The 14,132-nt window shown below is 47.0% G+C and overlaps 1 protein-coding gene across 1 annotated transcript in view; it reads right to left on the bottom strand.

Moving 5' to 3' along the window:
• Shq1 (SHQ1, H/ACA ribonucleoprotein assembly factor) overlaps nucleotides 1-14,132 on the bottom strand; it is a 71,271-nt gene that overhangs the window by 11,251 nt on the left and 45,888 nt on the right. Inside the window, exon 10 of the mRNA XM_077106237.1 lies at nucleotides 12,849-12,969. Within this exon, the coding sequence (XP_076962352.1) occupies nucleotides 12,849-12,969 (121 nt within the window). The remainder of the gene's footprint in view (nucleotides 1-12,848; nucleotides 12,970-14,132) is intronic.

Here is a 14,132-nt window from a genome sequence, read left to right as displayed (position 1 = left end):
ATCCAGAAAAAGGAGGAGGACGCAGCACTCCAGGCCAGCCGCCCCCTCCCTCCCGCAAGGGGCACGCGCACCGCAAGCCTGGCCCAGAGTCACCATTTGTACACGGGGTGGAGCCTCCCAGGAAAGCCAGGCCCCTCCAGCTGGACCTTTATCCAGGCCGTTCATTACATTAACAGATTAAAGTGGAGAATGTCTAAAGATCATCTCAAAAATGAGAAAACACAATAAAATCCAATCACCATTTGGGAACAAAACTCTGCAAACTAAAAATAACACGAACCTTTTAAAATTTAACTTGATGAAGACTATCCTTTAATGCTTGCAGTAGTCATCCTACTTACTGACTAAGTGTCCAAGCGTCTCCTGAAAGACACAGGTGGGAGATTCATTCCCACGTGCCCACCCGGCACGGTACCAGACGGCCTGGCCAGGGCAGCGAGGTTAAGAAGGAAAGGGAAAAACAAAAGGACACACGGGCTGGACAAGGAGAAGCTGGAAGCGCCCTTCCTTGACCACTACTGCCCACCAGAAAACGGCAGAGAAACACAGGTAAGAATCAAAGTAGAGGGGCATGGCAGCGGGCATGGAATCCAGTGTGGAAAGTGAAGGCATTTCTAGACACCTTAAATGGGCTCTCTGAAAGTCACTGCTTTTTAAAAAAGAAGTTCCTGTTTACAGGAGCAATCAAAATATGACAATAAATCTAACGAAACGTGTAAGCCTTTTATGGAAAAATCATGAAATTTCATTGAGAAATATGAAGAAAACTTGAGTAGTCATGGTACTGGAAGAAGACTAAACTGATGAGCAGATTCAAAGCGATTCTAACCAAGATGCTTCCCATGGCACTTGACAGGCCGACTCTAAGGAACAAAGCCACAAGAATGAGGGCAGAGGGGACTGGCACATGACAGACCAGCAAGGTGTGGGACCCACAGACACGGAGAAGCAGACCCCTCCACGTAAGCCTGGTGTAAGACAGTGACCCAGGGAAGGCCAGACTGTTCAACACCTGAAGCGGGGACACCGTTATCCACACGGGGAAACAAGGAAACCAGACGCCCTATCTCCTAACATAGGAAAAATCCATTCCAGGTGGACTAAGAACTTACATGCTAATTGCAAATGAACGAAAATTTTAGAAGATACTAGAGCAGAGTATCTTTATGACTTCCAGAGCATACAGACTTTTAACAAGAAACAAAGCAGAGCCATAACAGAACACAGCGATAAATCCTACGACGCTAAAATTAAAAACTTCTGTTTAGAAGACACTACAATAAGACTGAAAGATAAGGTTCAAACTGGGAGAAAATGTGTGCAACATATTTAACTAATAAAGGACAAATATCCAGAGTATTGGAAGAATCCTATAAATCAAGAAGAAAGACAGCTTTACTGAAAAATGGGGAATAGGGTTCAGCTCACAGAAGAAATGCCAATGGCTCAAAAATATATCAAAAACGATGGCTGAAAGATACTTAGCATCATTAATAATCAGGAAAATACAAGTTAAAATAAGAGAAAGTATTTCATATCCCTTTGGATCATCAGATTTTAAAATATGACCATGTGTTGGCAGAAAAGCAGAATCAGGGAAGTTCTCCTGCACCGCTTGTGGGGAGCATGAGCTAAAATAAGTCGGTGCAACCACTTTAAAAAACCACTGGCTGTTACCCAGGGAGTCCACTTCACAATTCTCACCAAATCCCAGCAACTCCATTGACAGGTACAGGGCTCACCCCCAAAAGCTGCCTCAGTGTACCATGAACACACCCAGAGATGCACAGAGCTGCCCACTACCAGCTCTAGAGCAAACTGTGAACCAGCAGGAACAGGTCAGCTCTCAGAACAAGGAACACTGCAGCGCCCTCCCTCACACAACAGGACAGCCCACGGCAGGAAGATAAAAGAACCAAGGACAACTCTGTGCACGATCGTGAATACATGTTTAAAAATTAAGGGCAAGAAGCAAGTTAATAGAACAGATACAATATGATTTCATTTGTACAATATTCAAAAGCAAGTGAAACGGAAGGTAAATGTGGGAGACAATAAGTCAGTGGCTGAATAATAGGAAAAGCAGGGTACTGACCAGCACAATGCTCAGTTGCAGTTGGGGAGGGTATGAGGAGGAGAAATGGTCTTGCAGGAGCCTCTGGGAAACATAATATTTTTTTTCTTAAGATCAATGATAGGAATGTACATGTTCAATTTAAGATTCCTTTATTTGCATGCGCGCGTGCACACACACACATACATACATAGGTATATTTTATTCTTGTTTATAAGAAAATAGGGACACTCTGTAAACATACAAGAATGGTCTACCAAAGGCAAACCTTGAACAGAAAACGAAGCCCAAAAGTTCTTTTAAATAATCAGAGGCAAAGAAAATCAGTCGCTACTTAGAATCATGAACTGAAGTACAAATGGCCCCAAAGAGCCCAAGCTCTGCAGACGGGAGCCAACATGCTGACGTTTCTTTCCCAAAACCAGTTTTCACCATTCCTTCAGCTATGCCAGCCACAAACCCAGGCTAGGCCCCCTCTTCATCCCCCTAAATTCAGTTTATTTCCTACATCCTACCTCCTTAGCAGGCAACTCTCGTCCTGCACAAGGACACTATTACCAGCCTCGAAGCTGCCTCAAAACCCTCCCCACAGCCCCAGCATGCACTCTGGCCCTTCCTGGCTTTCTGGGCTCTTGAGCAAGGTGACAGCTCTGACGATGACTGAGAAGGCTCGGTGGGGTCGAGCCTGCCTACACGGCCAGCCCCACCCTGCCCCTTCTCACACACAGGCGCCCTTCCTGTCTGGCCCCTGGCCGTCTTGTGATTTCTTGAACACACACACACTTCCCTCCTGCCACGGGGCCCTGGCACACAGGAGCTCTGCTGCACCTTCCCAAAGCCCACTGCCCCTTTCTCCTTGACCTGGCATGTGCTTGAGTCACTGGCACACCTGCTTCCCAGGGAGGCCTCCCAGGCAGACCCCACCTCCTGTCCACCAGAGCCGGGTCAGCGGCACACGCTCCTGGAGATGCGCCTGTCCTGTCGCAGCACTTTCCTCGGCTCTTACTTTTTGTCTGTGATTCTCCGACCAAGGTCTCCCTCCCCAAGAGGCTTGAGTTCCAGCAGGGAGAGTCAAGTCTGGCTTTTGCTAACCACTGGAGGCCTGGGACGCAGGCCCAGAACCGGGCACACTTAGCCCTCTGTGAATGATGGACTGATGGACAGTAGAGACTCGGGGTGAAAGAGCCTCAGTTCAAAACCCACCAGCACCGCCGCTCAGGATGACCAGACCCCACGAGCCTCGAGGACACCCTCTAACCTGGCAGGCGCTCTGCCACCATCCACGGGGGACGGCAGCACACTGACCCGCGCTGCGATGGGAGGAGCGGGGCTGTGTTCAGGACTAGAGAGGCACCTCCTCACGCACATCTGGAGCCAGCTGAGGGCATCCTGGTAAAAGAGAAAGGCGCACCGAGGCCTTGTCACGGAGTCGGGGAGCGAAGCTGCTGGACCATGAGCAGGGCAGCGCCACGTTCAGAAGGAAAGCCCCCCAGGGACCACAGCTGGCCTTGACCATCAGACCAGGCTGAACAGCGCAGAGACCCTGCGCCGAGAGCCCATTGGATGGCGCCAGTGTACACGGCTCTGAGCTCTCAGCGCAGTGCCCACCATGGCGGGTGCTGGGTGCACTTGGAATTTACTCATAATCCAAATTCATTCACGAAAATAAGGCACAAAGTGCAGAGGTGTTCCCGTGGTTTGATCCAGGGATCTCCACCACCCACAGGCATCCACCTGCCGTCCTTCAGTCCCCTCACACGTCACTCCGTCTGTCTCCCACTCTGGCACATCATCTGTAGGGGACGCAGGCGTGGGAAACTCCCTGGAGCCGAGGTCCAGCGCCACTTCCTCTCCACTGGTTTCTGTCCCCTGACTCCAGACACAGCAGCAGCACTTGCCTGAGGCCCCAAGAGGGCCACTTCTGGAGCTGGTCTCCTGAGGAGGCTGCTGGAAGCCCCGATGCCTGGTTGGCACTGCTCAACACAGAGCAGGCAGCATCCAAGTGACCTCAATGTCCACCCAACCACACTCACATCCCCACATGCACTCTTATCAGAGCGTCCAGCCCATTCTGACCGCCTCACACCCAGGTACATGAGCATCACGAGAAGGCTCTTTCCTGTCACCTGTGTGGATACTCGACATCTGTGTATGAAGTGCATGTCCCTGTGACTGGCATGTCACAGGGCCTGCACTGAAGGTCCTCCCAGACAGGTCTGCCCTGTGGAAAGAGGGGTGAACTGCTTACTTCCACTGGACCTTCTAACTGAGCTGAAAAGAAGCTTCTCCAGGCTGGGGCATTTACTGAGCACCATCAGGAAGAGCTGGGCACGAGGTGGAGGAACCCTGACCTCTAGGACACCCAGAGTCCCGATTGCTTTGGGCCCTTCTTCCTTGCATCAGTCATTAACAATGAAATCAGAAAATCATTCCTATGGGTCAGACCTCTATCATACCCTACCCTACACGACTGTCCATTTCAGGTTCAATTCTTTTTTCTTTTTTCACAAAATGACAGCTTTTGTTCTTTAATGTTTTAAATTAACTTAAAAAGGAAAGAACATAAGAATCCCCAAAGCAAAGATGAGGGAAGCCAGGCGTGCGCGCCCAGCTGTGCACACTGGCACCGAGGCCAAAGCTCGGCCTTCAGCAGCCAGGCCACGGGAACTTCCACCAGAGAGCAGCGAAGGAACTGGGTCCCTGGCCACAGAGTCTCCCTCTCCAGCAGCTGAGACTGTCTTCAACTTTAAGCAACTGTCAGAGACGCTGGGAATCCCGGAAGCCAACCCTAATGTCCTAGGAGAGGCCACTCCACCCCTTGTCATATTTCTGGCTTTGAGAACAACATAGATGCTTCTCCTTGGAGATGGACTGTTGGTCCATGAAGCAGTGGCCTTGAAGCTTCTCCTGATCAAGTATTTCATCACTAAAAAATGTAGGGTACCTACCTCCTAAAGAAGCTTTTTGTCTTATATAAATATCAGTGAAGCTGAATTTCATTCCTAAAAATAAACTTAGACAGAAGGTCTATAGCTGGTGTGGAGGGCACACCTGTAATCCCAGTGACTGGACAGACTGAGGCAGGAGGGTCACTAGTTCAAGGCCGGCTCAGCCACTTGGTGAGACCCTGCCTCAAAATAAAAGACAGAAAGGGTAGGAATGTAGCTGAGTGGCAGGGCACCCCAAAATGACTGTCTCATATGCCTCCTGTGGTTAAGTGCACCTCCTCAGAAAATGATAATAGAAAGTCTGGGAGATAAAAGTGACCTCAACATCACAGGTCAGGATATTAAGAAACTCTCCAGGTAAAGAGGTAAAGCAAGCACAAAACAGAAAACACGTTTTAACCTCAATAAAAGCACACAGCTCCCACAAAAAGACATGGGAATACATGAGGGCTAATATTTTCTTTAAACCATCTAAAAGGTCACATTAAACAAAAACGTTTCAACATGGACCAGAAATTTGCTGATATTAAAATTCAATCTGTCAAACTCTTCTAACACTTAAAATTTATATTTCTGAAATCATTTCTTGGAAAGCTGCTTAAATTAAAATCAATACAATAATAATCAATGATAAAAATCATCTAAAATAAGGCTCCTATAAGTCACTAAGATCTGGAAATGCGCCTCACGGAGGTTCCTTTCCAACTCTGGTGGCCCACAATATGCTCCAGAGCTCTATTTATTATTTTCCCAGCTTCTATTTATTCAAGAAAGTAGTCAGAGGAGGAAATGGGACAAGTCAAATGATCACAATCAATCTCGTCACCTTCACAACACACAGTGACTGTAATTAATCCTCTGTTTGTTTAGGGGACTTCACACCCTTACATCAGGGCGGCAGCTCCCTGCTGGCTTCAGTTGAGATAATGATGCTGTAACAAGGATCGGGTTTCAATCATAATAGGCAGAAGAAAACCAAATTGTACTTGAGGTTGTCAAGATTTTTAAGAAGGCTTCCTTGTGACTCCATTGAAAGGCCTCTTGACAAAGCCCTCCCTACACAGGGCCCTTTCTAAGTGCGATAACCACATCCAGGCCACATTAATCAACGTAAGCCTCTTCTCCAAATAAGAGGCTAGGACAAGCCCAGCAGCAGGAGGTTCCGGTTTATAAAACCTGACTGAGTCAATCACCACCCACACCCCTTGATCCTGTGGGCCTCTTCCCCTGAGCTTTGAGGTGCAGGAACCTAAGAGCAGGAGGAGGAGGAGGCAGGGGCTGGACAGGCAGCCCAGGGCAGACACAGAGGGGCCCGATCCCGAAGGACCCCACGGGTGAGGGCCTGGCGCTCCACACCCACCCACTTGAAACCGGTGATCATTTTGCAAGAACTCCCATGTAGATCCTCTCCCCAACCTCCTCCATCTTAAAACATTAACACAAAAATGTAAACACTCAGATTATTTTTGTAAGTCATCTCTGCTTTATCAATAAACCAAAATCATAATGCCCACAGGATACATATCATTAAGAATGAAAAATGAATTCTGTTTGTAAATTCCTAAAAAGTCTCAAATACGTCAGATCTATTTTTTCAAGGCCTGGATTCATGACAACGTGAATGTCTCCGGGTTAAACTCCCTGGCAACGGGGCACCTGGAGTACTACGTTACCCCCCCAAGGGTGTCAGCTGTTAGACACCAACACCACCAAGAAGCTGGCGTGACTGACGGGAGCTCTAGAGCCTACCAAACAAAACATGGCCGACCGAGCTGGAAAAAGGACATCAGGTCAAAACTAGAGGAGTCTAAATCAACCTTGGCTAATAATCACGTTTCAATACAAGTCCATTTTCCAAGAGATTCTGGAGGGGGCATCTGGGAACTCTCTATGCCCTCTCTGTAATTTTTCTGTAACTCTAAAGCTATTCTGAAAAAAAGTTTATCTGAAAAAGCCCAAGGAGGATAAAATTACAAATGAAAAATATGAAACAAAGAAAAAACACCCATAAAAACCCCAACAAAACTTCAACACTCAGACATATAATTCTCTTGTTAGTTTTCTCAATGCACTTAGTTACAGGGAACATTCGCGTGTTTACCTAGGGTTATTTTGGTCTTAAGTCTGCAGGAACATTTGTAATCCTATGATTTATTGGCACACTCCTTGTAAGAGAGGTCTAATGAAGAGCAACAGTCCCCAGCGGCACCGCTGAACCGCTGGTGATAAGGTAAGGAACCCCTGAGTAAATCCTTTCCACACGGAACCGCGCTGAACAGAGGCAAGCGACTGGCGTGTGCTAATCTTGTCTTGTGGAGATAAAACCCACTTCCATCCAGGATGAATTTGTGGGTTTAATTAAAAGTAAACAGTAAAACTAAAGAGCAACTTGACATGCCGGAATAGGCACCTTACCAGGAATGATTTCAATTCAAGGGAGGTTTAACTTGCTTGAAATTGTGCACAATTGTTTCTTGGAATTTCTACATGCTGATAATTAGCTGCTAATGTAACACTTAATGCTTCACTATTTGTCAGAGGAGTAACTTGCTACTCAAAAGCAAAGCCACTCAGGTGGCTGAGGAGCACCCTGCATGCCGGAGCACAAGATCCTGCCAACTGCCTTGGGTACTGCAGGGAGGGTAGGTACCACGGCTCCTCCCAGCGCCGACTCAGGTGACGGGAACTGCAGCAGTGTCCTCATGAGGTGGCACTGTTCTCTGAGGAACAGTGCAACTTATTATTGTAAAAGTGGGTCTTGGGGCTGTAGGACTGCTTTAGGGGGTACCCTTGCACCCACTGTAAACCGGCAGCTGGACAGGAGAAGGCACTGGCCCACATGGGCCATTCACTGTCTCCCTCCCCTGGGACTGTAAACCAGGGGCTCTAGCTCATCTCTAATGAAAGTAAGACCACCTTGCAACTGTGAGTGGCCGCCCTCTGCCACGCGTAGGGAGAAAGAACGGCAGAGACTGCAGAAGAGGGAGCATGAGACCTGTGTAAAGCAGGCCACACTCCAGCAAGACATCAGCTCCTGAGGCCCTGCTCTGCTCCAGCACCTGGGCACCAAGGGAAGGTCAGCCTTCCAATAAGGCCCAAGGCACCAGGTCCAGAGGAGATTACTATGTGACCAGCTGACTTAAGAATTCTGCACCCTCCGCAGCACAGACTGGAAAGTCAGCAATTCTATATGAAGCCCCGAGGGCTCCTCTTCTGCTGTACAGGGATAGTCTGAGGATGACACACGCCACAATACGGCCGTGTGACACGCAGGGTTTCCACATCTTCCCACTCGCCAGGGACTATTCCCAGACCAGAACCCCGCTGCCTCTCCTGCTATTTGTTCCTGTGGGCAACAGTACCCGGCCAGCAGGGCGTCTGCATGGTCTGCTGTGATTCGGACCACCTGCCGGGTGCTCCAGTGTCTGCGCTCCCCTGCAGCGGCTGTCAGGACAGCCTGATATCCTGCTGAAGCTGCAGTCCCCCGCGATGGGTCTCCCATGCTCAGAGCATCTCTTACACCGACCTCGGCGCCTGCCACAGAAAGGCTCACAGGTGTGGAGAACACACACCACTCTCCTTGCACACCCAGCACCGTGTTGGACCGCTGCAGACGAGTCGGCCCAGTCCCTCCTTCTGGCAGACACATCAGGAACCACCAGGAGCCCAGAGAAAGAGGTATAAGCATCTGTGTGGTTCTGAGGGGCATCCAGACCCACAGAGCTCAGGCAGAGGAAGCAACCCAGGCGGCAGAGAGCGTGCCAAGAGTTTCCCTTAAAACTGAGGAAACGTTTCCCTCTACAGACTTCACTCCAGAGCCTGAAGGGTCATGAAGTGAGACTTCATTTAGGGGGAAAGATGTCAAAAAGCCATGGAGAGGGGCTGGGGCCGGGGCTCAGCGGGGGCACACATGCCTGGCATGTGTGAGGCACTGGGTTTGATTCTCAGCACCGCATATCAATAAATATAATAAAAGTCTACCTAACTAAAAAAGAAAAGAAAGCGATGGAGAATTAAGTCCTCAAGAGTACTAGAGTGAAGTACAAAGCGCACAGGAAAGAGACTCGCATTTCATTCACTTTTTCCCCTCCCCCACAACGGCTGACCTCTAAAAGGTGCCTCACTAGATGGGGTGGGGGTCCAGCTCACAGGCAGAGCACCTGCCTGGATGCACACACCATGGGGTCAGTCCCCAGCACCACATAAACAGTAACAGGAAACTCGATTAGAGAGAAACAGTGATCTAACACTTTAGTAACAAGCGCAGATTTATACTGAAGAAAGCCAGCATTTTAGATTTCAGTGTTATGAAAAGAAAACCAAACTTTCCTACGTAGAAAGACAAAAATAAAAATATACCATGAATTATGACTATGTTTTAATTCCTAAGCTACCTTAATGCCAAATTTTCTTTAATGGGCGTATGTTCCTTTTACAATGAATTTAAAAAACATATGTAATGGCTGCACATTATAAGGGGAACTTACTTGAACACTATCATAATTAAAAAACAGGTCATGAAGTGACACATGTGATATTCCTTTCAGTTGTTTCAGAATGCACTGGCAGATAACTGGAGGAAATGTCACCACACTAATACCGGCTGCATTAGATGAAACGGCAAGTCACTTACTAAGGTCCCATGGCTAAAGGGGAGTAGGGCTGAGCGTATCCCATTCCACTTTCTCATCCCGGCTGACTTAGAGGGTATAAACCGCTAAACCTTCACCAGGTCAGAACGATCACTGCTCCTCCCAGCCGCAGCCCCCCTGAGGGAAGCAGAGGAAGGCCAGGCCGGCGGCCACACAGGTCATCCGGCTGCTTAAGAGGCTCAGGCGAGAGGACTGCATGTCTGAGGTCAGCCTGGGCAGCTCAGCGAGACCCTGATGGAAAGTGAAAGAGAAGGCCTGCCTAGGAGACGTGGCTCAGGGGCCGAGCGGGGCCTGCCTAGCATGGCGTCCCCAAACAAAAGAGGGAAGAAGAAATTTGATATTGAATGTGGTTGAAAATCTCAATAAAAATAAATGAGAGCTGGTTCACATTTTTGAAAGTGCTACACATTAAAAAAAAAAAATGCTCTTTGAATTGGCTCTAAAAGGTACTATTCAATTCAACTCAAATTTACTGTGCTCCCAAGGAACTGTGAGGGGCTAAGACGGGTGCTCTCTCGCTTGGCCCTTAAAGCTCCAGAAGGAGAAAGAAACATGCACTTGATTCTGCAACCAGGGGCAGGCAGGAGCTGTGCCCGGTGGTCTCTCCACCCCGGGGAAGACAAATGCGTCATGGATTCCTTTTTCCGCAGGACAAGACCTCTGCAGGGAGGGCTGCTTTCTCTGGCTTCTCTTCCATACCCCCTGAATGAACCCGACTGGCTGTGCAGGAGGCCTGTCTGGAAAATGTCCAGAACCAACCGTGACAGCGTGGCAGGCCTGCTCACAAGCCCTGACCTCAAGCAGGTCACCACCTCAGCTGCCACCCAGGGAACACTGTAGGGAGCCGCTCACAGGACGCTTCAGGAGGGCACTTAGTGAAGGGTGGTAGGAAGCGCTCTTTTCCAGCAAAATAATTGGCAGAACCTGTAATTCAGAATCATCAGGAGACTTCATTCCCAGGCTCACACAGAAGAGACCAGAAACCCTAAGGCAGGATAGCCACCCAGACTGAAGCAGAACCCAGAGGACTGTCCTCCCACTCCACCCCAAGACAAAAGGCCCGCAACACCGGCATTCCAAAGTGTTTGCCAAAATAAAGGTCTGAAGGTAAAAAACAGAATGCTGTGTTCTTTGTGCCAGTCAGGATTTCATACTTGTCTGGTATTCAAATAAAATTTTATACAGTTTTCATGATTATAATCAAAACCATCAAATATAGACTAAGGAAAATTCACAACTATTTTACACACAGAAAAATAGGACGCCAGGTTTCACGGGTGCACTACCTGAAGCAGCAGCAAACCAGGAGGCAGGAGGTGGGGGAGCAGAGACACACCCCCGCACCGCACCTCGGAGCCCAGCAGGCTCACAGCAAAGCGCAACACCCGAGCTTCAGACTCAAGGATGAAATTAGAAAATTTAATAAAAATTAGATAAACAGAAATATTTTACTTCAAAGGAAGAAAAAACAGCTGGATCATCATTGAATTTGACATGCAAAGTAAAAACAACACAGTCTATTTAGAGACACACTCTGTCCAAAGTGGTGAAGTGGAAGAAACACTTTGACAAAGTGGTGTGAAGAGCTCCTGCTGGTCTCCCCTCTCCGCCTCTCTCCAATACATTATCCATTTTCAAAAAAAAAAAAAAAAAAAAAAATCACCGTTGATAGATTAAATACTAGAACCTGTAAGAATTTCACTTCATTCCCTGCAACTTAAAATCAAGAGAAAAAAAAATTTTTAAGAGAAATAATTCTGACAATCCCCATACTGACCCGAGGTGCTGTCTCCTGCACTTTAATGAAATGTGATTGTCACTGTAGTTAAGAAGGAATGTCACAAAAAGAGAAACGCACACTCTCTGAAATGGGATCCTGGAACAAACTTGGTACCAATTAGTTTGTAAAATACCTACCCTTAAAAAGAACTACCCGCCCCCGACAGATATACTATTTCAATTTCATTTTATTATGAAAATGAGAGAAGCAACAGGGAATGGCAGCAGCAGGTGTCTGATGGGTTCCATCAGCAGGAGGGTCCACAACAGGCCACCATGACCTCAGTGGTTGAAGATTTGACCTTCCCTCTGGTGAAACCTAGACTTCCCGCCTGCCTGCTCAGGTGTGAGGATCCCTACGCAGCATTTTTCACACAACAGACACAGTGCCCAGGTTTTCCATCTTTCACTCTGTGATATGATCATTTACCAACGGTCACAGCGGACATTAAAAACCAAACCGGCCTCAGCAACAGCAAGGCGCTAAGCAACTCAGTGAGACCTGTCTCTAAAATACAAAATAGGGCTGGGGATGTGGCTTGGTGATCGAGTCCCCCTGGGTTCAATCCCTGGTACCAAAAAACCAAAACCATACTAAAGTATTCACTGACCAATCAAGTAATAATAAAAACTCACCACTATTTTTTTGCATGTCATGACTAAAGTTGTGCCATCGATTTCTATGGCACGCAGGAACCATTCCAATCAAGAGCTCAGCTAACAGCCTCTTGGTGTGAAAAAGATACTTGGCCATGTCTGAGAATGCCCCACTAAGTGAATTTCACTGCATTTTAAATTTAATTTTATTTACTACGCTCCCTCAATTGAAGAAATGGTAAACACTTTTTGAAAATGCTGCCTCCCAAGTGCTGGAACCCGTCTGCGGGCTCAGACTCTTGGATGTATAGGCCATCAGGAGTCCTGCTCTTAGGCTCTGAATATTTTTTGTACTTTGAAATATGGACTCTGAAAACCAGCGGAAGTCAGGTGGTCAGTTGGTGATGCATTTCCCACTGGGATCAGATCTGACTGGTGTGCATCCCCGCTGTCTACACACGCCAGTGAGCGGGCACAGCACACACATGCTCACACCCACTATTTACACCAGGGACGGAGGTCGGATGCTGTCGGGAGCCGTCCTGTTGGGCAGCCAGGAGTGCAGCACGACGCCACGGCTCCACGGCTCGTTTTAATCCCCACCTTCCAGGTCACGCCAGGGCCAGCTTCTTCTGATAAAACTGACTCCTGGGCATCTGCACTCCCTCCCATCCCAGCACACGCACCAAGGTCCCTGCTGATCGCCACTTTTCAAGTGCTTGGCAGCTACCTGTGTCTCTCACTCATTCCAACTTACTCTAAGTGAGAGCATCTAAAAGTCCAGTGGACAGAACTCACTTGGCTTTCTGAATCCACACACAGTAGTCTGAGATGTAGAGGTCGTTCAGAATGTAAGCAGGGTCATTTTCCTGAAATATTTTGTGAATATCCAGTAGACACTTGAGAACTGCACTTTTACCTGAAGGCAATTGAAGAAAGAAAAAAGAGGAAAATCAAATCATCCTAAAGAAAAAACACCTGATATTTTTAACTGAGAAATTCAGACACCAAGGAATAATATATCTAAAGCAGCTTAGAGTTTTAATCATTTCTTAAGAACATTTTTTTCTAAACAATATTTTTAATCTTCCTTTAGTACATGAAAAAATACCAGTCATATTAGGTCCAAACCCTTCCTTTCCATAAGGGTTATGAACACTCTCTATTGTTACAGTTGATTAATCATAGCTATCATAAAGTATCATAAAGACTCTACGGAATATAACTGTCAATTAAACAAAAGGAGAGTTTTCCAAACTAAATGGCTATTTAAGAGCATCATATTTATTTATTTATTTATTTTTGGTATCAGGGATTGAACTAGGGGTGCTCAACCTCTAAGGTACATCCTAGCCCTTTAAAAAAATTTTTTTAGATGCTTAGGGCCTCACTAAACTGCTGAGGCTGGCTTTTTTTTTTTTTTTAAATATATGACAGTGGAATGCATTACAATTCTTATCACACATATAGAGCACAATTTTTCATATTTCTGGTTGTATACAAAGTATATTCACACCAATTCATATCTGTACTTTGGATAATAATGACCATCACATTCCACCATCATTAATAACCCCCTGCCCCCTCCCTTCCCCTCCCACCCCTCTGCCCTATCTAGAGTCCGTCTATTCCTCCCATGCTCCCCCTCCCTACCCCACTATGAGTCAGCCTCCTTATATCAGAGAAGACATTAGGCATTTGGTTTTTTGGGATTGGCTCTGAGGTTGGCTTTGAACTGTGATCCTCCTGCCTCAACCTCTTGAGCCGCTGGGATTATAAGCGTTTGCTCTGGCCAGAGCATCATACTCTTTTTTTTTTTTAAAGATGGACAGAATATCTCTATTTATTTACTTATTTCTATGTGGTGCTGAGGATCAAACCCAGGGCCTCACAAGTGGGAGGCAAGTGCTCTACCGCTGAGCTATAACCCCAGTCCTGCATCATACTTTTAACTAGATAGTATTTTTCAACCCAAGCTTTCAAAATAACAGAGAATTAAATTCAGCTTTCAAACTTCTTTACTCTTATGGCAACATTTTTCATCAAGGAATTACCTAGAACTATTAAAAGTTTTCACCTTAA

The sequence above is a fragment of the Callospermophilus lateralis genome, chromosome 20, assembly GCF_048772815.1.
Source record: "Callospermophilus lateralis isolate mCalLat2 chromosome 20, mCalLat2.hap1, whole genome shotgun sequence".
Lineage (NCBI taxonomy): Eukaryota > Metazoa > Chordata > Mammalia > Rodentia > Sciuridae > Callospermophilus > Callospermophilus lateralis.
Note: the sequence above shows the minus strand (reverse complement) of the source record. Positions and strands in the feature narration are given on the sequence as shown.